Source organism: Puma concolor, chromosome B2 (assembly GCF_028749965.1).
Source record: "Puma concolor isolate L17-30 chromosome B2, mPumCon1.1.hap2, whole genome shotgun sequence".
Taxonomy (NCBI): Eukaryota; Metazoa; Chordata; class Mammalia; order Carnivora; family Felidae; genus Puma; species Puma concolor.
In genome coordinates this window covers 9,518,074-9,542,381 of record NC_141671.1, presented here as the reverse complement: position 1 = coordinate 9,542,381, position 24,308 = coordinate 9,518,074, and the positions used below count along the sequence as shown (strand labels likewise).

At 42.9% G+C, this 24,308-nt stretch overlaps 1 protein-coding gene across 5 annotated transcripts in view; it reads right to left on the bottom strand.

Annotated features, from left to right (window-relative positions):
• The window catches only part of MBOAT1 (membrane bound glycerophospholipid O-acyltransferase 1), a 106,387-nt gene that overhangs the window by 8,917 nt on the left and 73,162 nt on the right, over positions 1–24,308 (bottom strand). For 4 of the 5 annotated variants that reach the window (XM_086706150.1, XM_086706152.1, XM_086706151.1 and 1 more), the window contains exons 5-10: positions 16,255–16,310; positions 13,508–13,562; positions 11,848–12,031; positions 9,512–9,704; positions 4,053–4,156; positions 1,592–1,656 (exon numbers count right to left, since the gene is read on the bottom strand). In XM_086706150.1, the coding sequence (XP_086562276.1) occupies positions 1,592–1,656; positions 4,053–4,156; positions 9,512–9,704; positions 11,848–12,031; positions 13,508–13,562; positions 16,255–16,310 (657 nt within the window). The remainder of the gene's footprint in view (positions 1–1,591; positions 1,657–4,052; positions 4,157–9,511; positions 9,705–11,847; positions 12,032–13,507; positions 13,563–16,254; positions 16,311–24,308) is intronic. The other variant, XM_086706153.1, reaches the window with a different exon arrangement.

Sequence of the window (24,308 nt, the reverse complement as noted above, 5' to 3'; positions counted from 1 at the left end):
TCTCTGACTTCTTGGTTACTTAAAACTAAGTGATGGGGACTTTCTCCCAAATCCGATCTATAAATCGCCAGTAGCAGTATAAGGAAACCACTATGTGCTTTACTAAACAATAGAACCCCCCCCCCAAAAAAATAAAATAGAAATTCAAACAGTTAACACCAATCCAGCTCTGTATGGATTGTCAAACGCAACAGAAGTGAACCCAAACTAAGGATTATGGCTTCCTTGTCACACAAAGAAAGAGAATGCATTTGGGGAAAGAGACACAGAACCGATGTTTCTTTGAAATGGGCTAGTCTTCACAGGTATTTGTTTCTTACCCTCTGTATCTTTTTGTATGAATAAGATACTTTGTTTTCTAAAATGATTTTTTAATATTTGTTACATTTTTTATGTGCTCATTATGTATGTTCAGTCATCTTAGAACATAAATTCCCAATGGAGATATTGGGATTACCTGACATACAGAAATAGAGGTTTAGGGGCACCTGGGTGGCTCAGGTGGTTGAGCATCCGACTCTTGATTTCAGCTCAGGTCATGATCTCGCGGTTCACGGGATCAAGCCCTGGGTCACGTTCTGTGCTGACAGTGCGGAGCCTGCTTGGGACTCTCTTTCCCTCTCTCTCTGTCCCTCCCCAACTCGTACTCTGTCTCTCTCTCAAAATAAATAAACATTAAAACAAACAAACAAAAAAAGAAATAGAGGTTTATGCTAAATTTACTGGTAAAATTAATAGCAGCAGTAAGTACAAATTCCCAAAATTTGCATGTTCCGGTCAATTCTCAGACGGCGCTGCTTGAGTTTACTTTGGAGTGTTACCGTATATTGTCTCTTACCCCGATGTTGGGACCTATGAAAAATGCTACGTATCGGAAACAGAATCCGCAGCTTGATAGTTTCACACTCTTCTTGCACTCGTATGATCGGAGTATTCGCTAGCTAGAGTTTTTTTTGCTTCAAGGATAGCACATTATTAATTCCATATTAAGTAACGTTTCCAGTTTCGGAATGTGTAGGGAAATAAACGACAGAGAAATATGAACAAAAACGTGAGGTTAAAAAAACATAAATCTTCAAGGTGCCATCAAGCTGTTAATGCTAGGGATAAATGGAGGTCTTCAGTGATTTGATGCTGACATTGACCTTCCCTGACCTAATCTCCTATAGGTAAGAGGCAGCAAAACACAGAGGTTTAAAAGCCTGGCTCTGGAGAGAGTCTCTTTGGGCTCTTATCAAGTACTCATTAGCTGTGTGACTTCAAGCAAGTGTCATAACCTCTCTGTCTCACTTTCCACATCTGTAAATTGGGGATAACCACCATCTCCTATGGAAGTGCCCTGAGAACTGCACGAGTGGCCGCTACACAAGAAGGGCACTATTAGGTGTTTGATACACTAAAATAACTATGCGACGCTGTGACCCTCTCACATTATTTCTACTTTTCCATTTACAGGGCAGAGATGTTAATACAAAACAAAAGTGTCAGATGACACGTTACTCCTGGCAGACTACTGCTCATCTAGCGACGCCCATCTAAACATATCCCAGTGCCACGAGCAATGAGGTCATTTTTTTTTTATTTTTCTTACCGCTTTAGCCAAGTAGCTGTCTGAATATTCCAGTTTTCTAAGTACATTTTGAAACTTGTGGCAGTCTAGAAAGAAGAAAATAACACCTATCATTAGCTTCAAAAATTCCCCAAGTAATGGAAAGTCCTCCCCAGAATTTCCCTGGCGGCAGATTAGATGTGCATAGAGACGACTCCATCCAGAGAAGATCAGTGGTTCCATCCTACACAGTACAATTTCCTGGTGTTTAGACAGTTCGCTTTGCACTAAAACTTGGCTTGCAAAGTCCTCATTTCCCTCAAAACTTATTTTCAAATTATAGGAAAATTGAAGGAATGTCTTACAGGTTTTTCTCCCACTCTGGTTACAAAAAAATTTTTTTAAGTCATCTGAGTTTAAAAACTAAACACTCTAAAGGGGGATTTGCCACAGGAAAAGTTTCATCATGTCGATTTAGGCTCTTCTGGAGACAACCTAAATCTAACTGTCATCTTTCCCTATGTGGCCATCTATACACTAGGTCAGTCTTGTGAAGTGATTCTGCCAAGAGCTGCACAGGTTCAAGGGCTTCCAGTTGGATTTAGAATAGGGAGAGATTTCACGCATGAAGGAGTCTCCATATAAAAAAAGAAAACAAACATCACCCAACTGGCAATGACACAGGTGCCAAGGAGAGAGATTCCAAAATAATCCATCAGTTGGGTTTTCTCATTGAAAAAAAAGAAAGAAAGAAAAAAGTCATATCAAAGGCTGGTAGTAGAAAGCATAAAGCAAACTTTCAAGAACCAGAATTCTTGGGGTGCCTGGGTAGCTCAGTTGGGTAAGTGTCTCTTGATGTCAGTTTAGGTCTTGATCTCAGAGTTGTGAGTTCAAGCCCGCATCATGACGCCTACTTTAAAACAAAACAAAAAACCAGAATTCCTAATAAAGGCAGAGTATAAGTGGCACTTTTTTCTATGCCAGCCCTAAGGACATCTTGGGCCATACATTGGCCTAATGTAGTATGTTTGGAGGGAAGGTGAGAGATAGTAGGTAGGTAGATAGATTAGACAGAAAATTAAATACATAAGTAGATATTATAACTTTTTAATTCAAAGCCCTAAGGGGTTTTCTTTATGTTGTCTTTGGCTAATACAACGCTATATGTACAGCTTCGAAGTACCTTAACTAAATCAGACTTCCTTGGGTTTCTTCAGCTCTTTGCTCTAGATCAACTCTACTGAGAATGCAAACTTCTGCTTTCTGGTTTTCTTTTCTAATAAAGATGTGACTTAACAACTTAGCGCTTCACCCTGACCACACACCCACAACAGGAGGGCTGTGTTTTGGGCATACGGCTGAGGGGACTGGTGAGCAGGCCAAAGGGAGCTGCCGTAAAGGACGTGCACCCGTAGCACCCCAAGGCAACCAGCGGTGATCCAAGATTTTTGAGGAAGCCAAGAACTTGAGTGGGAAAAGGGAATGGAGTCCCGATGCAACTCTCTCGGACGTCATCTGTATAGAAATGGGAAGCTTGTAGATGATCTACACTGCTTTTCCACGCATGACAAAGGTCGTACTGGAGGCTGCTGCTTGTCCATTAAGAAGAAGAGAAGCCTCGGGCATTAAGAAGGTGGAGAACATCGGCCATGTCCCCTTTTGGCCTGGTGTCCACCTAACAGGGAGCAGGCGGTCGGTCTCCACATCCCTGGTTTCGTGCTCTACACGCACATCCTCTTCTGCTCAGACTCTCCCGTGGCACCCTGCCTGCCCTGTGGTGGGTGGGAACCCAGAACCGACAGCAAATATGAGTCACCCGGCTAGAGGACCAACCCTTCTGTAGGTCGAGAACCGAGTCCTTACTCCCACTCAGCAGCCAGGAGGAAAGGCTGCTCTGACCGCTCACACAATGCCAGGAAAACCAGGAATCTCATGGCCCCAAAAAGACCACCTCTGAAGATAAGGACATGTCGAGAACCGAACCGTGATCCAAGAACAGAGCCAGGGAAAGACCAAAAACAAACAAACAAACAACAACAAAAAACCCACGCTGATTCGAGTGGCCTAAAAGCCATGTGCCATGACAACGCTTCTTAAAAGCAAATGGATTAGAAATGTTTCAAAAGGAACCACAGAGAATGCCTGCCACACAACAACCTAAACGCAGGAACTTCCAGTCTGTATTCTTGACTGAAGAAAGCAGAATGTGAAATGAGAGAAGACGACATCTGTACTTTCTAGTAGAAAGAACAGGACTGTAAACAACAAAACGATTTTCCTGGTTCCTTTTCAGATTTCTACACGTCATTCCTTGAGCCATGCAAACTGTCAAGAAAGTAGGTTATCTTAAAAAAAAAAAAAAAAAAGTCCAAGGGGCTGCTCGACTTAGAATTCCCTGATCCCTCGGACACTCTGAGGAAGAACTTCCAGGGACACCACACTCAAAGCAAATCATTTGCTCTATTTGCGACGGAAGCTTGATGCAAAAGCATAATAGACTCACCTCAATTTTCCAGATGTTTAGGTTAGAAAGCAGATCCCAACAGAAATTTCCATTCTTATCCACTCCGCTGAACCCAAAGCCCGCTGCATTATTCACTGCATCAGCTATGGTTTTTAAAACAACACATTAGGATATGGAACAAAAGTCACGTTGCTGCTTTATAAGATATTAAATGTCTGTCTAGCTTTAAGATTGAGAGAGAGGCAGTGGTCTCTCCTTTGGGAAAGAAACCAACACAATTTAAAGGACCTGGTACCTTCATAAATCACAGAAACATCAGTGGTTCTTTGGTGGCCTTAACGTTCACGGACTCATTTTTATTCATTCGCTAGCATTTAGTGAGCACCTGCGAATAATAAGAAGGCACTAGACGCTCACAGAACACAAAATGGAAGTAAAAGAGAAATGAATCAGAACAAAGCAGCAAGGATTTAGTGACCAACTTGATAGAAGGGGAGACAGGGAAGAAGGTAAACACACATCTAAGCTCAGAAGCAGAGGCCAGAAGAAACCGAGGACCCAGGGGACTCAGGCCCGAGAGTTGTCATTCAAGATGGCACAACGTGAACTGATAGCGTTAGTTCTGAAAGAGAAACCGGAGCTCATTCTGGACACATTCAGGGTGACATGCCAATAGGTTTCAGCCAGAGCTGCTGAGATACAGTTAGAAAAGCTCAGAACACAAGACAAAGAGCTGAGACAGAGAGACATGAACCTGGGGCCAGCAGCCACGGAGACCACACGTGGACCCCATTACCAAAGCGTCCTACCCACAAAGTCAGCCTGAGAAAATGCCCGTTTCCATCTTTATTTCACTTCACTGAACGGTAAGAAGATGTCCCCCTGCGGTGAGTGCAACATTTCGGATTCCTTAATTATGCGATTTTGTAATCAGATAGAGACCTGATGAAATCAAGGTAGATGCCGACCAAGAGGCTGATCTTCTCTTTTCACTTAGTTCAATTCTGTCAGACTATTTTCTTTAAAAAAAGAAACTTCAACACCCCGCCCCCCCCCCCCCATAATAGTCCAGATAAAAAATGGGCAGAAGACACAGATATTTCTCCAAAGACAACATCTAGATGGCCAACAGACACATGGAAAGATGCTCAACATCACTCATCAGGGAAATGCAAATCAACACTATAATGAGATATCTATCACCTTATTACTTGTCAGAGCGGTTAAAAAATACAACAAACACCAAGAGTTGGCAAGGATGTGGAGAGAAAGGAATCCTCGTAGACTCCTGGTGGGAATGCAAACTGGTGCAGCCACTATGGAAAACAGTATGGAGGTTCCTTAAAAAGTTTTGAAAAAGGCCTACCCTATGATCCAGAAATTTCACTACTATTTACCCAAAAAATACAAGAATACTGCTTCAATGAGATACAGCATTATTTACCATAGCCAAACTATGGACACAGTCCCAGTATTCATCATTGATGAATAGATAAAGATGTGGTATGTGTGTGTGTATGTATACACACATACACACAATGGAATATGATTTATCCATAAAAATGAAACCTTGCCATTTGTAACAATATGGATAGAACTAGAGAGTATCATGCTAAGTGAAATAAGTCAGAGAAAGACAAGTACCATATGACTTCGCTCATATGTGTTTAAAAAACAAAACAAATGAGCAAAGAGGGGAAAAACACAAACCAAGAAACGTACTCTTAACTCTAGAGAACAAACTGATGGTTACCAGAAGGGAGGTGCATAGAGGGATGGGTGAAAAAGGGTCTGGAGATTAAGGAGGGCACTTGCTGATGTATGGAAGTGTGGAATCACTATATCACACACCTGAAACCAAATACAACGCTGTATGTTAACTCCACTGAAGTTAAAATAAAAAATCAATCACAGCGCCATCTTAAGATCTGGGGAGATCTTAGAAAAATCTTTCTTGTAGCTCTACTCATTCTTTTCTACAGGAGTTCAGGGCCAGCTCCGGAGTGACCTCTGAAGGGTTACTCTAAAGAAAAACAGCCCGTTCTATGTTCGTCTCCTTTCCTTTTGGCAGGGCTGATGACTGCTTTACCACCTCCAGGTTGGTCCTCTAGCCGGGTGACTATGTTTGGCTTCACTGGGAAATGATCTGGCTTCTTTTAGAAGGAGGGAAGAGAAGGACTGAGCGCTGATAGGTCATTCTCCCAAGCTGACTGGATGGATACTCAGCGGACAAGGAGAAGAACAACAAAGCAAGGGTGTGCCAGTTAAGAAACGACTGGGTGTGCCAGTTTAAACGTGCGGGAAGACACTGAACGACAAGACAAAGAGAAGAGGGGCAGTTGGGGTCGGTGTTGGAGACTAAAACAAGGGCTGGGACCCGCAAGGCAGCCCCTCACTCAGCTCCTTCCCCCCACTCCGGCCTCATCTAAAACGCAGATTAACAACTTCTTCTCTTTCTGGTTCTCACTACCTTTCCAGGATTGTAGAAAGCTCTCTCTCTACAGGTGTTCTCAGTCAGTGTTCCTGGCGGTGCGAAGACAGTGGCAAGGGTGAGCTCCGGAGGCAGAGCCCCTGGCTTCCTGCCCCCCATCGAGCAACACCCTGAGCATATGGCCTCGGGAGAGTTGTCTGACATCTAGACACCCATTCCCTTGAGAGGAAATTGGATAGAAGAATGGTATCGAATTTAAAGCCATGTGGAAAGACTTAAATGAGATATGAGTGAGCGCACAGCACGGTGCCTTGCCTGTGGGCGCTCAAGAAATGTTAGCTGTTACCACAGTGTCCGTCTTGCCCAGGCTTAGTGATGCTAACATTCTCATCACGCAGGTGGTCAACAATGCCAGACTCCGAATGCTAGAAGGAATTCTGATCCCACAGCCTGAGCGGCTACGAGCCACCCCGCCAAGATAAATGAAGGACTAGAAATAGCGACTCTTGGATGCTACGTCTCTATAGAGGATGGGGACGTACCGGGTCCCCCTAGTGCATTCCGCCTCCTCTTAACCAAAGACTTGTTTTTGTCTCCGAGCAGAGGTGGGTGCTAAATTCACCAGCCCCAAACTGGCTTTACTTGTATTGCCTACTGTATGATCATAGATAAGTTGGATACCCATATTTTGGAGGTCGTGATCCTTGAAACACAGCCTGGGCTGAAGTTGAGTCTTGCTAATTAGTACTAATTAGCAAGGGAAAAACAACCAGGATCGTACATGAAGTCCAAAGAAAACAGCTTTAATTATTTCACTGTAAACAGTAACGAGAAAACGAGGCTAACACGGTGCAGCTCAGCTGAGACCCATCAAGAGGCCAGCATTAAGGATTAAATTTATAATCACGTATAATTAGTGCATCAATTATATGTAAATGATGTTTTAAGGAGCTGGATAAAACAATTATTTGGTAAAGCAGTTTAAGCATTCCCTGTTACACTCTTCATTGCTTCTTTATTCGTAACACAAAGGTTAATTTCAGACCAGCCCAAGCAATCTAAACTAACAAGGTTCAAATTGAGGCCATACAAATTAATGAAGTGTTTCTACTGAAGCTATCAAAACCAGATAAAGGGAAGAGGGTATAGAAAAGAGCCAAGTCCAAAGAAAAAGCTACCCACGGGAAAGATTACTTCTATACTCCCAGTATCTGGGGCACTCCCGAAAGGGCAGAATGACACCCCATTCCCTAGAACCCCCTCCCCACCCTCAGCCCCACCAGCACAACCCACCTCGTGTTAGACTTTCCCTATGAGGCCACGGACTGGCCTTTCTTTCCTCCTAAAGCAGGAGCTCATTTAGTCCAGAAGCCAGCCCGTAAGCCCTAGGATACAGAATACGGGAGAGGGAAAAGTAGGGAGAGGAGAGAGAAAAGGAAAGTAAGTGAACAAGCAAAAGGCAGAAGAGGGCGTGAAAGAGTATTAGCTCTTCCTCTCTCACTCATTCTCTTACACGCCCACGTGCACACACACACAGACGCACCCGCAGGTTAGAGCAGAGTGAAGACGTTAAGTAATTCACGTAGAAAACTAAGCCTGGTACGCCGAGCAGGGTTCACCATAGTATGCGTCACGCCTACCTACAAGAAATTCTCCTTCTCAAGTAATCAAACGACTACAGAAAGAGGAATAGGACTTTTGAAGCCCAGCCCATATTCCTCGTCCCCTCTGTACTCCTCGCCTGGGGACAGCTCTCTCTGTGTCCTGCCTGGATGGGGTGCACAATTCTGTGCCCATACAACGTAACCATCTTGACCACAGACCAGAGCTCTTGTCCCCGCTTTGCGTTCCCCCGAGCACAGCACCCGGTCCTCGACAAAAACTCCCTGAAGTAACCAAATAGGACAGACACAATTTCCCATGCTGCAAACTTGTTTAAGAGCCTTAAGTCAGATCTTTCTGGCCAAGTATTACATCAATACTGCACCGGACTGAACTTATCCCTGAACATCTCGACCTATGAAAATCATGTAGACCAGGGGCCGGGGAGAGGGAGGAATGAGGAGAATATTACTTTTTCTAACGGGTACAGCATTCCTGTTTGGGGTGACGGAAAACATCCTGGAGACAGATGGTGGTGATGGTCGCCCAACACCGTGTATTTACTTAATTCCAGTCTATTGGACGCATAGAGATGGTTAAAATGATAAATTCTACATTATGTCTATTTTACCACAAAAAATAAAAATTCAGTAGCTACCAGCTTTAATTTGGAGATAAAAACTTGGGAGCATGAAATGAGAAAAAAGGAACTCAATTAAGTGCTATGCCTTCACTCACGGAATATGGGCGAAGCACCAGGCACTGAGTTTAATCATCTGTTTCGCTTAATAAACCAAATCACCGCTCCCTGACATCAAGCCCCAGGTCACCCTCAGCTAAGAAGTCAAATTTCCATTCCTGAAAGGGTTCCAAATGTGAACTAGACACAGCTGCCGTGCCTTATCAAAATCCCTTACCACGCCTGGTAAGTAAATAGAAGGACTCACGGCTCACTCCAGCAAAGCTTTAAACTTTTCCAGTCTAAAAGTGTTTGAAAGGAAAGAGAGAAAAATCAAAGTAAGTTGAATTTTCTACCTTAAAAAAAAAAAATCACTTGAAAAATATCTTAACCAACAATTAAAGCAGCATAACCTCAATCAGGATGTGCATCGGTAAATTATTCAAGCATGTATCCCGTATTATGTACAACCCAGAAAAATGGCCCGATGACCAGCTCATTCTGGAATTTTTCCCTAACTTTCCGCCGTACTGAAGGCCAGTTCTGACTGGTGGAGGAAGCTTCCAGATTTGGACATCTGTTAATAGCATTGAGTTTAAACGAGAGGCAGGATTGCTTTTCTCTTATCATGGGTGATTGAGTTTATGGATGGCAGGAGACAGAAGTGCTGCGCGATAAAATACAAAATGATACTGGCTCAGCCACCCCCATTACGTATTGAACTCTGTTTTGATTAGGTGATCCCAAATGCTGTTCTGTCATGCAGGGCCATTCCATCGAACATACCTAACGTCCAGGCAAAGTAATACTTGGGCTTCGAGGCTTGCATGACGATATACAAGTAGCACAGTCGAGTCAGAAAGTTCGCTTTATGAACAAACCAGTCATCAACCAGGCAGGTGACAGGGAAGGCCTTCGTGAGTGTCAAAAACAGAAGGAGAGACACCAAGGTCATGTACAACTTGCGGATCACAGCTCCCTGAAAATGTGGAAAAGAATCGGTGTAACCATTCAAGATTCCAGTATGAAGAAAAACAATTTGAGCAAGGGCACATTAAGAACAAAGCTGTTCCAAGAGCCGCTTTGGCAATAGGCCCTAGAAGGAGAGGCACGCCTAGGACACAAATTGGATGCTGGGCATATGGGCTACAAGTGAAGAAAGAACATACCTCTGACCCTTGAGGATTGAATGTATCTAAAATGGAAGACCATGATTACCAGCACATTCTGCCAATAAAAGGTAGGCGTCTTATTACCCAAAACATAAGGGAAATAACATTATAGGGTGGCAGTCTTCCATCAAAAAGAACCATTTCACTTGTCTTCCACTTCTGTCACCAGCAGAGCCGAGGAAATGGGTTTCAGTCACCACAAGGACAGAGGCTTAGGTAGGAAGGATTCTGTGCCAGTTTTCAAGGGCCTGAGCCAGGACGTGAGCAGGTAATGGAAAGCTTTAGGAAGCCTTCCAGGATGGTTTACATGTGGTCTGCTCTGGCCTTGAGATGTGCTAGTGGTTTTTTGGCTTTTTTGATGTTTATTTATTTTTGAGAGACAGCATGAGTTGGGGAGGGGCAGAGAGAAAGGGAGACCCAGAGTCCGAAGCGGGCTCCAGGCTCTGGGCTGTCAGCACAGAGCCCGATGCAGGGCTCAAACTCAAAAACCGTGAGATCATGACCTGAGCCGAAGTGGGTTGCTTAACCGACTGAGCCATCCAGGCGCCCCATGATGTGCTAGTGTTTTAAATGCCTCTGGACCAAGTGATTTCTGCTCAGTTTCCCTGACATTCCACGCAATGTCAATGAACATCAATAGGATTCTGGTTCCCAACTTAAAAAAAAAAAAAACAAAAGGGGGCCACTTTCTCTTTGTAATATGGGGACAGCAGGACGGCAACAGCACCTCCCTCAGCTTGAGGGTTAGGTGAGTGAGTGTCTGCAAGGCATCCAACGACGCCTGGCTCCCAGTCGAGTGCACGCCACACTTAGCCACGATGATGCCAACACACTGGGGAAGCACCAGCTCGTGAGGGCCACCCTCTCCCACCAATGTGTCTTCAGCCAAAATACCACCTCCCTGCTTCATGCTCTCCATGCACAAACATGCAAGAGGCTCCCTGGAGAGTGATGTTAAGACTCTCTGAGAATATTCTCTACGAGCACGTGCAACATAGAAGCAGTACTGTGCCAGACCCTGCCAAGAAACACCCGCGGGCACCCTGATGTCTCGTGGCCACGGTGACCTCACTGCTATGTTGTTTTGATGCCGCAGCAAAAGACGAGACAGTGGACAGACCATAAACTGTCAAAGACCCGACAGCACCGAAACTCTCTGAAAACGCATGCTCCAGAAGTCACTTAAATTTTCAAATAATTAACTTTGCCTAGGTTGTAGCATTTACAAAATATTTAACTCCAATCTCCCGGTTTTCTCCTCTTTCCAATGTTCCCTATTCCTTCAGCTAATTACAAACGTCCCTTAAATACAGGCCATGTGATCTGAATAAATGCAGCGTTTCTGTAAAGTTCAAGAAGCGATCCTATTGTTGACCACTTTGAAATGAGCAAAATGCAAATTAAAATGAAAATATTTTTTAAAAAGCCATCTTAAACTCTCTCGAAGTCAATAAAACCAAGCTTTAAGCATGCCCACGTAAAACTGGTTTCCCACATAAGAAGTGGGCTCTGAAATAAAAATCGCATTTATTCTGGTTCCCACCCCTTCCCATCCCCCCTTTCCCGATATTATCTTTGGGCTGGATATGAATTTCTATCCCTAAAGACAAAACACTCATAAATCCGAACGTGTTAACTAGCACAGGGCCGAGCACACTGTAAGCATTAAATATTGGCTGACTAATGGACGAATTGCCTTAATATTTCCAGCCAATGAGCTCCTCTGTGCAATAAACATGTGGTGTTCCAACATGGAAAACTGCGGTAAATAAATACCAATACCAGTATTTTCAGTGCATAGGGGTGGTGGGGGGGGGGGGTTATTGGCCACGCTTTTTGGTGAACTGTTTGGCTTTTTAATTAGAACAATTACCAGTGAGAGTCAGCCCTGGAAGCAGAGCTCTATTTTTCTGGAGCTCTGCGTAAACACTCTCGGCACTAAAAACTTACAGTGGGAGAAGGCTCTGGCAGGCTCTGGAAACCTCTCTGCTTCCAGTTCACTTCCAGCAACTTCATGTGCGTATGTCTCCCCTCAATAAAGGCTATGTAATCCTTGAAATTGTTGCAAGGGCCAGCTATGACACTCATGAAGTTGAGAAGATAGCTTAAGTATTGCAAAAAGGAGGGCTTTACCCTGTGAAAATAAACAACAAGTTGAAGTCTTTGGTCTTTGGATTTTTCTTTTAGATCCGCAAGTAGGCCAATCCTAAACACAGGGGTTGTCTTTGTAGATTACCAGACGTGCGGTGGTCTTTCTGGGTTCCGTTTCTCTAAAAATCCACCAAAGCTAGAAACCTGGTTTGAAAGGGCAGGTTAAACTGGGGAGTGGCTCTGGGAAGGCGCAGCGCTCCGTGGCGCCCTCTGCTGGCCGGCTGCGGCTATGGACATGGAGGGTGAGGTCCAGGGTAAAGGAGGCTCTGAGGCTGGGAAATGCGCTTTCTCATCACCCTTGGTCGCCTAACAAGAGAAAAAGGAAGGTAATAAACATAAGGCAGGGTGGGAACCTGACCTAATGTTAGCTGTTCGAGATGCACTGAAATGGGAAAACTCCCTCCCGACTGCCAAAATAAATACAAAACAAATGATGGGTGGAACCAGTTTCCACTAGAAGAGGACACACAAAACCACCCCTGTGCAGCCTCTTGTCTGCTCTGGCATCCAGGCACGAGGTCCTGAACAACAGACAGAAGTAGCGGCAGGAAACAATTCTGTAGAGACCAGTTCTGGGTAGTGTTTTAATGGCATTTAAAAGGGCAGGATGGTATTGTGGGGACAAGGCTCCCTAAAATGCCCCTGGTAACCCGTCACTGGAATATACCCTACAGCACTTACGCCCTCATAACACTGACCAAAGAGTTGGATTCATTAGTCTCTTGCAATGGGTCTCCATTTCTTCCAAGTCCCGATCCCTTCGTGTGAAAATGGGGCACTCCGTCTCCTGACCACCCAGGACCCTCTCTTCCTTATCCTGCCTCCTACAAGTCTCTGGCAGGAACCCTCCACCACTATGGCTGCACCACCTTCCCCGATGTGCTACGCCACGGGCTCTTTCCACTCCCCATCAATGCTACTCTCCTCCGTTAGTCTCCCTTCCTCTCCAACACCCACACCAGCCACAATCTGTCTTCAGCCTGCTTCCTGCCACCTGCCTCCCATCCCCCGGCCCCCAGTCCTCTGTCCAGCCCTTTGAGTCCGTTTCGTACCAGCATTTAATCCTACTGACGGGCACCGACAACTCTTTCTTGAGGACCCTCTGACACAGGCCCCGTAAAAATAACTCGGTAATAACGGACATAACAATCTCCGTGAAGGAGAATCTTGCAAAACAAAACTACAGATCCATTTACTCTCCGGCCCAGCAACCCCACTTCCGGGAATCTGTCCCACCATTATACCCAAACTTGTTTAAAATGACCAAGGAACAGGGTCATGCATCACTGACTTGTAAAAGCCACAGACTGACGGACAACCCCAAGTATCCATCAACAGCAGATTCATTAAACAGACAGTATTACCTCCATATAATGCAGTGAATATGCAGATACTGAAAAGAGGGGGATTTCTGGACACTGATACACCAAGGCCTAGAGAACATACTGTGAAAACTTACTTCACAGCAAGTCGATGTTGCTCAGCAGAGAGGTCTTCAGCTCTTCGACCTAATCCTATAAAAAAAGAAAAAAGTTAGAAAGAAGATGTGTGAAGCAGATAACTCATTCTAAAAGAGGCTTACAAAATTCATTTGAGGAAAGTGATTTATCTCATATTTCATTAATTTTGCTTCAGAAATCATAAAAGGGTCCTCCTTTTCCTTTTTTTTTTTTTTTTTTTTAATGTCCCGGATTCAAGAGCTACCCACAAATATGTGTGTGAGGAGGAAAGTCTCTATATGTTCTTGTGAAGAGGGGAGGATTCAGGGACTGCTACTGAATCTGCACAGTCTGTCATGGATCCCAGAGAAGCCCCCACATCTCCTCCACTCCTTGCCAAAGTGCCTCTGGTTTCACTGCTACATGAGAGACAGAAGCCGGCCTTTGCTGCCCGCACCAGCTTAAGTACCTCCCTGAGTGCACTGGGTGCAGACACCCAGTATCGGCTGAGAACACAGGTGTGGAATGGGGAAAGGAACAGGGGACTTTCCTCTTCCAAAAAACAGGAAATGGAAGCCTGAATGCGGGGAAAACACAGAAGAATTATCAGGTGATTATTCTTTTTTTTTTTTTAATTTTTTTTCAACGTTTTTTATTTATTTTTGGGACAGAGAGAAACAGAGCATGAATGGGGGAGGGGCAGAGAGAGAGGGAGACACAGCATCGGAAACAGGCTCCAGGCTCCGAGCTATCAGCCCACAGCCTGACGCGGGGCTCGAACTCACGGACCGCGAGATCGTGACCTGGCTGAAGTCGGACGCTTAACCGACTGCGCCACCCAGGCGCCCCTCTTTTAAAACTCATACAGGGGCGCCTGGGTGAGTCAAGTCGGTTAAGCATCCAACTTCAGCTCAGGTCACGGTCTCACGGTTCATGGGTTCGAGCCCCGCGTTGGGCTCTGCGCTGACAGCTCGGAGCCTGGGGCCTGCTTTAGATTCTGTGCCTCCCTCTCTCTTTGCCCTTCCCCTGCTCGTGTTCTGTCTCTGTCTCTCTCAAAAATAAATAAACATTACGAAGAATTTTTAATAAAACAAAATTCATCCATGCCAGAAAATCACCTTAGTGCTTCTCATAAAATTTAGATGTTAACTTATACTCAAACTGAAGTGTCATAAGTTGACTTTAAAACTGTATATTCAGCTAAGACTGATTATGATCACCGATCACAGAGGCACTTCAGAAACATGTCTAAAGGCAGGCAGAGTGTTTCTGAATTTTACTTGTTCCTCCCACGCAAAAGAAAAAAAGAAACGGCAAACAAACATCTTGCTGCATATAAGGGTTGTTCCAGAAAATCGGGTATACTGAGAATGGTTTAAATAGTAAATGTAGGCAAAAAGCCTATTAAAAAAAAAAAAAGGCAGTATTTAAAAAAAAAAAAATCACACTTTTTTCTAAGATCTCAACAATACATCTCTGGCAATCCTAGAAATTAAATTGATTTTAGTTATTGGTTTATGGTGCTAATATTAGTCTATAACCACTACCAAGTAGACTTTTAGGTACAAAAACATTCAGCAACTCACCCCCCGTTTGCCCAGGACTTACCCAGTTTGGGTCCTAAAAGTCTCATGTCCTGGGAAAGCACTCAGTCCTGGGCAAACCAGGACAGATGGTCTCCCTAGAAAGACCCCATCCCTGGTATGAAATTACCCAGTTCTCTACACAGTGATTAAATTGCCAAGTATGAACTCGGAATACCCAGGGTCAAAATGAAATTAAATCGGCTCCCGAGCTTTAAAGAAAAATAAGACTAGCTGACAGAGATTGTAAATCTACTCAACCTGTTGGCACATAAAGAAGCTTCAACCGTCCGAAAGCGTTTGCCAGAGCAGTACAAATCTGCAGAATATACTTTTACTAATTGTACCTGACACCTCTTAAGCCCATATTAAAATCTTCCACCCGGCTGAAAGTGCTGTACTCATCCCCTGGAACCAGGTTTTAATCATGTAAATCACACTTTCTTGGCCATTTGCAGGAAGGGCATGAGCAAAGAAAATGTTCAGTTTTATACAAACAGAAGGTTCTTCCTTCTTCTAGGACAAGGGTCACGCTAATCTCATTAGATAATTTTCCAAGCTAAGCAAAAACAAAAACACTAAGCTAACAAAACAAATCCAGCATGAAAAACGATTAGCCAAGGGCACCTGGGTGGCTCAGTTGGTTGAGCGTCCAACTTTGGTTCAGCTCATGATCTTACGGGTTTGTGAGTTCGAGCTCTGCATGGGGCTCTGTGCTGATGGCTCAGAACCTGGAGCCTGTTTCGGGTTCTGTGTCTCCCCCTCTCTCTGCCCACCCCCCCCACCACTCGCTCTCGCTCTCTCTCTCTCAAAAAGTAAATAAACATTTAAAAAAAAAGATTAATCAGCCAATACTATTTTTTATTACCTTATGAGCACCTCAGATTAAACCAAAGAAAAAAATCAACAGATTTAGAAATGAAGGGCAGAGCGCACCATACATTTAAAATGTGGTATAAACAAACAAACAAAAAAAAACCCTTCTCGGTATAAAGACTTCAGCAAATGTAGACGGCAGATTCAGCAGGAAAAGTGGTAAATAATAGCCGAGAAAAGTAAAAAGCTTTGATTAAAGAAGCTTGCAAATTTCTGACAAGTTACAATAAGACCTGGACTGTGGATATAGTCTAAACGAAGGTCTCTGTCAGGCTCACTCTCAGAACCAAAAGGAGAGTTCTTCTCACCATCATGAACTTGGAATGCCAAGGTCGTGATCTTCTGTGTGACAATCATCAGAGGCCTAAAAGGAAGACAGAAGATAATCCATTGGCAGAAGGGCCACTAGAAGAAACTTTCATTCTATTTCCCTGACTGGTGGTGTTTTATCCCGAAGGTTATTCAATAAAATATGAACACACTGGATTTGAAAAACACATTTTTATTTCCTTTCCAAATCACTTTGAGTAAGTAGATAGAACAACACGGAACGAGATCACACCAGAAAGCCTCTCTTGCACTGTTACTCAAAGCCTAGAATTCCAGTACCGGCACCGACTACGTTGTCTGGAACTCGTTAAAAATGCAGACTCGTACACTTCGTTCCGGAACCAGAGAATGGAAACCTGCATCTTACCAACATCTCCAGGGAACTCAGATGCACAGTAACATATGAGCAGCATCAGTTTGGGGGATACCTAAATCCAGTGCCCTGCTTCCGCCTGGATGAGGTACATATTCTGGCTTCTTCATTCTAGTATCTTCTGCCATGTGTTGTTCTAGTAAAGGCAATTCTTGCACGTACTTTTTCCGTAGTAAAAGATTCATTTGTAAAACGCAGCCACCTGTCCATAAACCGTTTAGTGACCAAAAACAACACCAATCCTAACCTGAAAAAAGACCTCAAATAAAAACTTGCCTAAGAAGTGGCATCATGTCAACAAGGATGCCAAGATAATTCAATAGAGGCAAGAACAATCTTCTTAAATAGTGATGGCACAACTAGTCACATAAAAAAAGATACAAAAGTAATTAAAACTGCATCGAATACCTAAATGCAGGCTAAAACCATAAATCTCTTAGAAGGAAACACAGGCATAAATCTTTATGACCTTAGATTGGGTGACGGTTTCTTTTTTTTTAATAATTTTTTGAGACAGAGAGAGAGACAGAGAGACAGAGCGTGAGCAGGGGACAGGCAGAGAGAGAGGGAGACAGAATCCAAAACGGTTGCCAGGCTCCAGCTGTCAGCACAGAGCCTGGCGCGAGGCTCAAACTCATGAACCAGGAAATCATGACCTGAGCCGAAGTCAGATGCTTAACCGACTGGGCCACCCAGGTGCCCCTTGGTGATGGTTTCTTAAATGCAACGCCAATAACCTGTAACTTCACAGGTAACAAAAGAAAATTATAGATTAAATGGGTATCATTAAAACTTAAAATCCTGTGCTTCAAATGACACACACCATCAAGAAAGTGAGAAGATAGTTCACAGAATGTGCTGAATACATGCATAAATCACACATCTGATAAGGGACTTGGCACTAGAATATATAAAGAACTCTTACAACTCAATAAGAATAAGACAGTAATATAATTTAAAAATGGCCAAAGGATCTGCATGGACATTTCTCTAGAAAGGATATACAAATAGTAAGAAGTTGCTCTGGCCGAGCTATAAGCAGATGAAAAGATGCTCAACAATAATCAGCCATCAAAGAAATGCAAATCATATCACGTGCCCCTTCTCAACCACCAGGATGACTGGAATCAAAAAGACAGATAACAAGTATTGGCCAGGAGCTGGAGAACCCTCATACACTGCCAGTGGGAATATTAAATGGTACGTGCTACTTTATTTTTTATTTTTAATGTTTATTTATTTTTGAGACAGAGACAGAGTGTGAGCAGGGGAGGGGCCGAGTGAGAGGGAGACAGACTCTGAAGCAGGCTCCAGGCTCTGAGCTGTCAGCACAAAGCCCGATGCGGGGCTCGAACTCACAAACCATGAGATCATGACCTGAACCAAGGTCAGACGCTTAACTGACTGAGCCACCCAGGCGCCCTAGTATAAGCTACTTGAGAGAGTCTGGCAGTTTCTCAAAAGGTTAAACGTAGAATCGCCGTATAACCAAGCAATCCCACTCCTAGGAACATACCCATGAAAAATAAAAATACACTTACACAAAAACTTGGGCACACATGTTCAGAGCAACATTATTCGTAATAGCCCAAAGGGAAATAACCCAAATGTCCACCAACTGATGAATGAGTAAATGAAATGTGGCATGTCTACACAATAGAGTATTATTCAGCAATAAAAACAGTGAAGTCCTGACACATGCTATAATACAAATGGTCCTTAAAAACATTATGCTAAATGAAAGAAGCCAGACACAAAAGTCATATATTGCACGGTTCCACTGACATGAAATACCTAGGACAGGCAAACCCATAGAGAAAGGAAGTGTTGCCCAAGGCTGGGGCAGCTGGGGGGAAATGAGGACTGAGGGCTAATGCATAGCGGTTTCTCTGGGAGGGTGATGAAAATGTCATATAATTAATTATGGTAACGGTTGCACTCTGTAAATCCACTCTGTGAACACATTCAAAACCACTCAATTGTATTCTTCAAAAATTTTTTTTTTAATCTTTAATTTTCTAAAGTTTATTTATTTATTTTGGAGAAGGTGTGCATGGGAGGGGCAGAGAGAGAGAGAGAGAGAGAGAGGCAGAAAGAGAGAATCCCAAGCAGGCTCCACACTGTCAGCACTGGGCTCAGACTCAAATGGTGAGATCATGACCTGAGCTGAAATCAAGAGTCGGATGCTTAACTGACCGAGCCAGGCAGGCATCCCTGAATCGTACTCTTGAAACGAGTGAACTGTAGGATATGTGAATTAGATCTCACCAAGAGGAAGTGGAGTTAGAATCCTCCCACATACTCACTCTTCTATGCATGTAAGGAGGAGTGCCATATGCTCTTGCTCAGAAGCCTTCCTGTCTCAACATTTTTCATTGATCCATTTATTTAAACTTATGAGTAGATGAGATGCCAAATTCAGAATGCCCAAGTTATGAGATTTGAGAGTCAAATCCGTAAAGTTACTGACTTAAAAGATGAAACTCAAATACCATCCATGTTGTATTTCAGTCAAAACCTAAAATAGTCCAAGACATGTCGATGATGATTGGAACTCATGCTTACTTTTTGCAAAAATGCAAAACGCGGCACACACGAGCAACTACAAGTACAGGAAGGACGCAAAAAGGCTCCTTGATGCAGCCAACGAACTTCCGCAGAACAACGAGGCCTTAAAACTGGAGTTGTACTCGGATTTTCCACCGCTGAGGAGTGCGCCTTGTGCTGGGGTTTGCACGCACTCACCAGTAGCAGGCGCTGCACTTGCATCCATGGGAATCATCCGGTCAATCTGAAATCAAGGTTTGAGTCCAGCGTGGTGGAGGCAGGGCCATTTCTCTTTTGTCCGATAACATTTTTCATGATTAAGAAATAAAAAAGATAAACAGGCCAACTTCTGGGGAAGATGCTAAAATATGAGGATCCTAAGCTCACCTCATCCCATGGATACAGCCAGACAATGGCCACATCGGTGTAGAGAACCCAAACAAGGACCTGAAGACTGACAGAACAGGGTCACCACAGCTAAACGGAGAGAAGAGGCCACACTGAAAAGAGTAGGAAGTGTGCAAACATGGCTGGGAACCAAACTGACCCATGAGACTGTCTGTGGGAAGGAGGGTCACTGCAAGCATGGAGAAGAGCAGACCCCACACCAGACACCGGGAAAATAAATCCCCCTCACATTTTGCTTTGAAAACCACAGTGGCTTAACGCCAGCAGTCCTTAAAACCAGTGGCACGTAACACCTAGAACCTTAAAAACTGGCAGGCTCAGCTCTGGGACAGCTGGAGCTTGATAGGAAACGGAGTCCTGGACCCTAAAGAGACAGCATAACAAACAGGCCTGCTGAGATACAGCACAGAAGCAGCAATTTGAAAAATACCTGGGGTATACTGTGGTATACAGGAAGGAGATTTACTAATCTCAGAGCGTGTGCTTGAGAGGCAGGGATCTTTAGGAGTCTTCTCCAGACACAAAACAGCTGGTGGGCGCCATTTCTCTCCCCTACATCCCTGCCTAAATAGGACACCTGTGGGAACCAGCTCAAATACTCTCCAATTAGCCTGATAATACCGCACAACCCCCACTCTCCTGCCCCATGTAATCTGCCCTTGGCAGGAGTCCATCCAAAGCAGCACCACAAGCTGGCATTGTGCAAGCAACTGCCACAGGGGCCAGCGCCACTCCAAGTGACTCCTGCCTTGGGGAGGCAGGTAGAAGAAGATAACCACACACACCAGTTAGACTCTGGCCCCAGCAGTGGGCTGGGGCAGACATCGGGTCTGACTGCAGACCCCACACACCAACTAGAGCCTGTCAGGGGACAAAACAGGAAGAACACCCCGCAGTTCAGTGTGACCACAGCTCTGAAAAATTCTTGGTCTGACCCGACTCAAGCCCTTGGTCTGGCCCATTAGACACATAGGGACCAAATCCTGCCCACAACGGGCAAAGAGAGCCATTGCAGACAACTGGTCTGAAGGCAAATGCAGCTCAGTCACAACAATAGGGTGCACTCAACACACAGAGGAAGCAAAACCATAAAGCACCAGGTTCTGGTGAACATGGAACATTGCACTGTAGGGCACTAAGGGACCCCTTCTTCATAATGCCACTGCTTTCAACAGCAGGAGACACTGCTGACTTTCCTAACACAAAGAAACAGACACAGAGAGTTAGACAAAATGAGACAGAGGACTATGTTCCAAATGAAAGAACAGGACAAAAATCACAGCAAGAGAGCCAAATGAAACAGAGATAAGTAATATGCCTGAGCGATAACTTAAAGTAATGTTCATAAAGATACTCATGGGACTGGAGAAAAGAGTGGAGGATCTCAGTGATATGTTCAACAAAGAGAAAACATAAAAATGAGCCAATCAGAGATAAAGAACTCAGTAACTAAAATTTATACAGGAAGGAATAAATAGTAGACTAGACTAGAGAAAGCAGAAGAATGGGTCAGTGAACTGGAGGACAGAGTAACGGAAGCAATCAAGCTGAACAGGAGAGAGAAAAAAGGATAATAAAAAATAAGAATAGACTAAGGGAACTCAGTGACAGCATAAAACATAAAAACACTCATTATAGGGGTCCTGGAAGGAGAAGAAAGAGAAGAGGGGGAAGAAAATTTATGTCAAGAAATACTAGGTGAAAACTTTCCTAATCTGGGAAAGGAAACAGAACTCCAAATCCAGGAGGCCAGAGAGCACCACCCAAAAATCAACCCAAGGAGGTCCACACCAAGACATTACAAATTAAAATGGCAAAACACAGTGGTAAAGAGAAACATTTTACAACAGCAAAAGAAAATTATTACATACACAGAAACCCCACAAGGCTATCAACAGATTTTTCAGCAGAAACTTTGCAGGCCAGAAGGGAGTAGTACAATATGTTCAAATGCCGCAAGGAAAAAATCCGCGGTTAAAAATACTCCATCCAGCAAGGGCATCATTCATAATAGAAGGAGAGAGAAATAATTCCACAGATAACATCAATAAAATTGATAAACCATTAGCCAGACTCATCAAAAAAGAAAGAGAATTCAAATAAACAAAATAAGAATTGAATGAGAAGAAGTAACAACCAACACCGCAGAAATACAAAGGACTATAACAGAATATTATGAAAAGTCACATGTCAACAAAATGGACAACTTAGAAGAAATGGGTAAATTACTAGAAACATACAACCTCCCAAAAGTGAATCAGGAAGAAATAGGAATTTTGAACAGACCAATTACCAACAATAAAATTGAATCTCAAGTCCAGGACCAGACAGCTTCATAGGTTAATTCCACCAAAGATTTAAAGAAGAGTTAATACCTATTATTCTCAAATAATCCAAAAAAATACACGAGGAAAGAAAACTTCCAAATTTCTTCTATGAGGCCTGCACTACCTTGATACCAAAATCAGATAAAGTCACTACAAACAAAGAAAAAAAAAAAAGACACTACAAAAAAAAAGAGAACTACAGGCCAATATCTCTGATAAACATAGATGCAAAAAGCCTCAACAAAATATTAGCAAACTACATCCAACAACATGTTAAAAAAATCATTTACCACAATCAAGTGGCATTTATTCCCAGAATGCAAGGGTAGTTCAATACTCACAAATCCACAGATCAATAAGAGGATAAATATCATGTGATCATTTCAAGATGCAGAAAAAACATTTCACAGAGTACTATATCCATTCATGATAAAAACTCTTAAACAAAGTAGGCTAAGAGGGAACGTACCTCAACATAATAAAGGCCATATATAAAAAACCCACAACTAACATCATATTCAATGGTGAAAAACCGAGTTTTCCCCCTAAGATCAGGAACAAGAGATGGATGTCCACAAAAGTGTCCTACCACTTTTATTCAACATAATACAGAAGGTCCCAGCCACAGCAATCAGACAAAAAAAAAAAAAAAAAAAAAAAAAAAATGAATAAAAGGCATATAAACCGGTAATGAATATGTAAAACTTCCACTATTTGCATATGACATGATACCATATATAGAAAACTTGAAAGGGTCTACCAAAAAACTATTTGAACTGATAAGGAAATTCAGGAAGATCACAGGATCCAAAATCAATGTACAGAAATCCGTTGCATTTCTATACACTAATAATGAAGTAGCAGAAAGAAAATTTAAAAATACAATCCCATTTACAACTGCACCAAAAATAACAGAATACCTAGGAAGAAATTAACCAAGGAGGTGAAAGACCTGTGCTTTGTAAACTATAAAATATTAATGAAAGAAATTGAAGACAAGAGAAACACATGGAAAAATATTCCATGCTCACAGATTGGAAAAACAAATATTGGTAAAATGTCTATACTATCCAAAGCAATCCAGAGATTTACTGTACTCCCTATCAAAACACCAACATTTTCACAGAACTAGAATAAAGAATCCTAAAATTTGTATGGAACCACAAAAGGACCTAAATTTCAAAAAGAAATCTTGAAAAAAGAAAAAGCTGGAGGTATCACTATCCTAGACTTCAAGTTATATTACTAAGCTGTAGTAATCAAAATAGTATGGTACTGCCACAAAAATAGACACATATTTCAATAGAACACAAAGGAGCCCAGAAGAAACCCGCAACTTTATGTTCAATTAATCTTTGACAAAAGAAGAAAGAATACGCGATGGGAAAAAGTCTCTTCAGCAAGTGGTGTTGGGAAAACTGGAAAGCTACATCCAGAAGAATGACACTGGACCATTTTTTCACATCATACACACAAATAAACTCAAAATGGATTAAAGACCTAAATATGAGACCCAAAACCATCAAAATCCTAGAAGAGAGTACAGGCAGTAATTTCTCTGACATTGGCTGTGACATTTTCCTAGACAGGTCTCCTGAGGCAAGGGAAACAAAAGCAAAAATAAACTAGTGGGACTATATCAAAATAAAAAGCTTCTTCACAGCGAAGGAAACCATCACCAAAACTGAAAGACAACCTACAGAACGGCAGAGAATATTTTCAAATGACATACCCAATAAAGGGTTAATATCCAAATGTATAAAGAACGGATACAACGCCACACCCAAAAAACAAATAACCCATTTAAAAATGGGCAAAAGACACGAACAGACATTTCTCCACAGAAGACGTGCAGATGGCCAACAGACACATAAAATGATGCTCAAAATCACTCATCATCAGGGAAATGCAAATCAAAACCACAATGAAATATCACTTCACACTTATGAACATGGCTAAAATCCAAAACACAAGAAATAACAAGTGTTGCCGAGGATGCGAAAAAAAAAGGAACCCTAGTGCACTATCGGTGGGAATGCAAACTGGTGCAGCCACTGTGGAAAATCATATGGAGGTTCCTCAAAAAGTGAAAAGTAAAATTACCATATGATACAGGAATTCAACTACTAGGTATTTAACCAAGGAATGTAAAAACACTAATTCAAAACAATATATGCACCCCTGTTTATTGCAGAATTATTTACCATGGCCAAAATATTAAAGCAGCCCAGCGTCCATGAATAGATGAACGAATAAAGAAGATGTGGTATGTACATATACATGCAATGCAATATTGCTCAGCTAGAAGAACGAATGAAATCTTGCCATTTGCAACAACATGGATGGATCTAGGGAGTATAATGCTAAGTGAAATAAG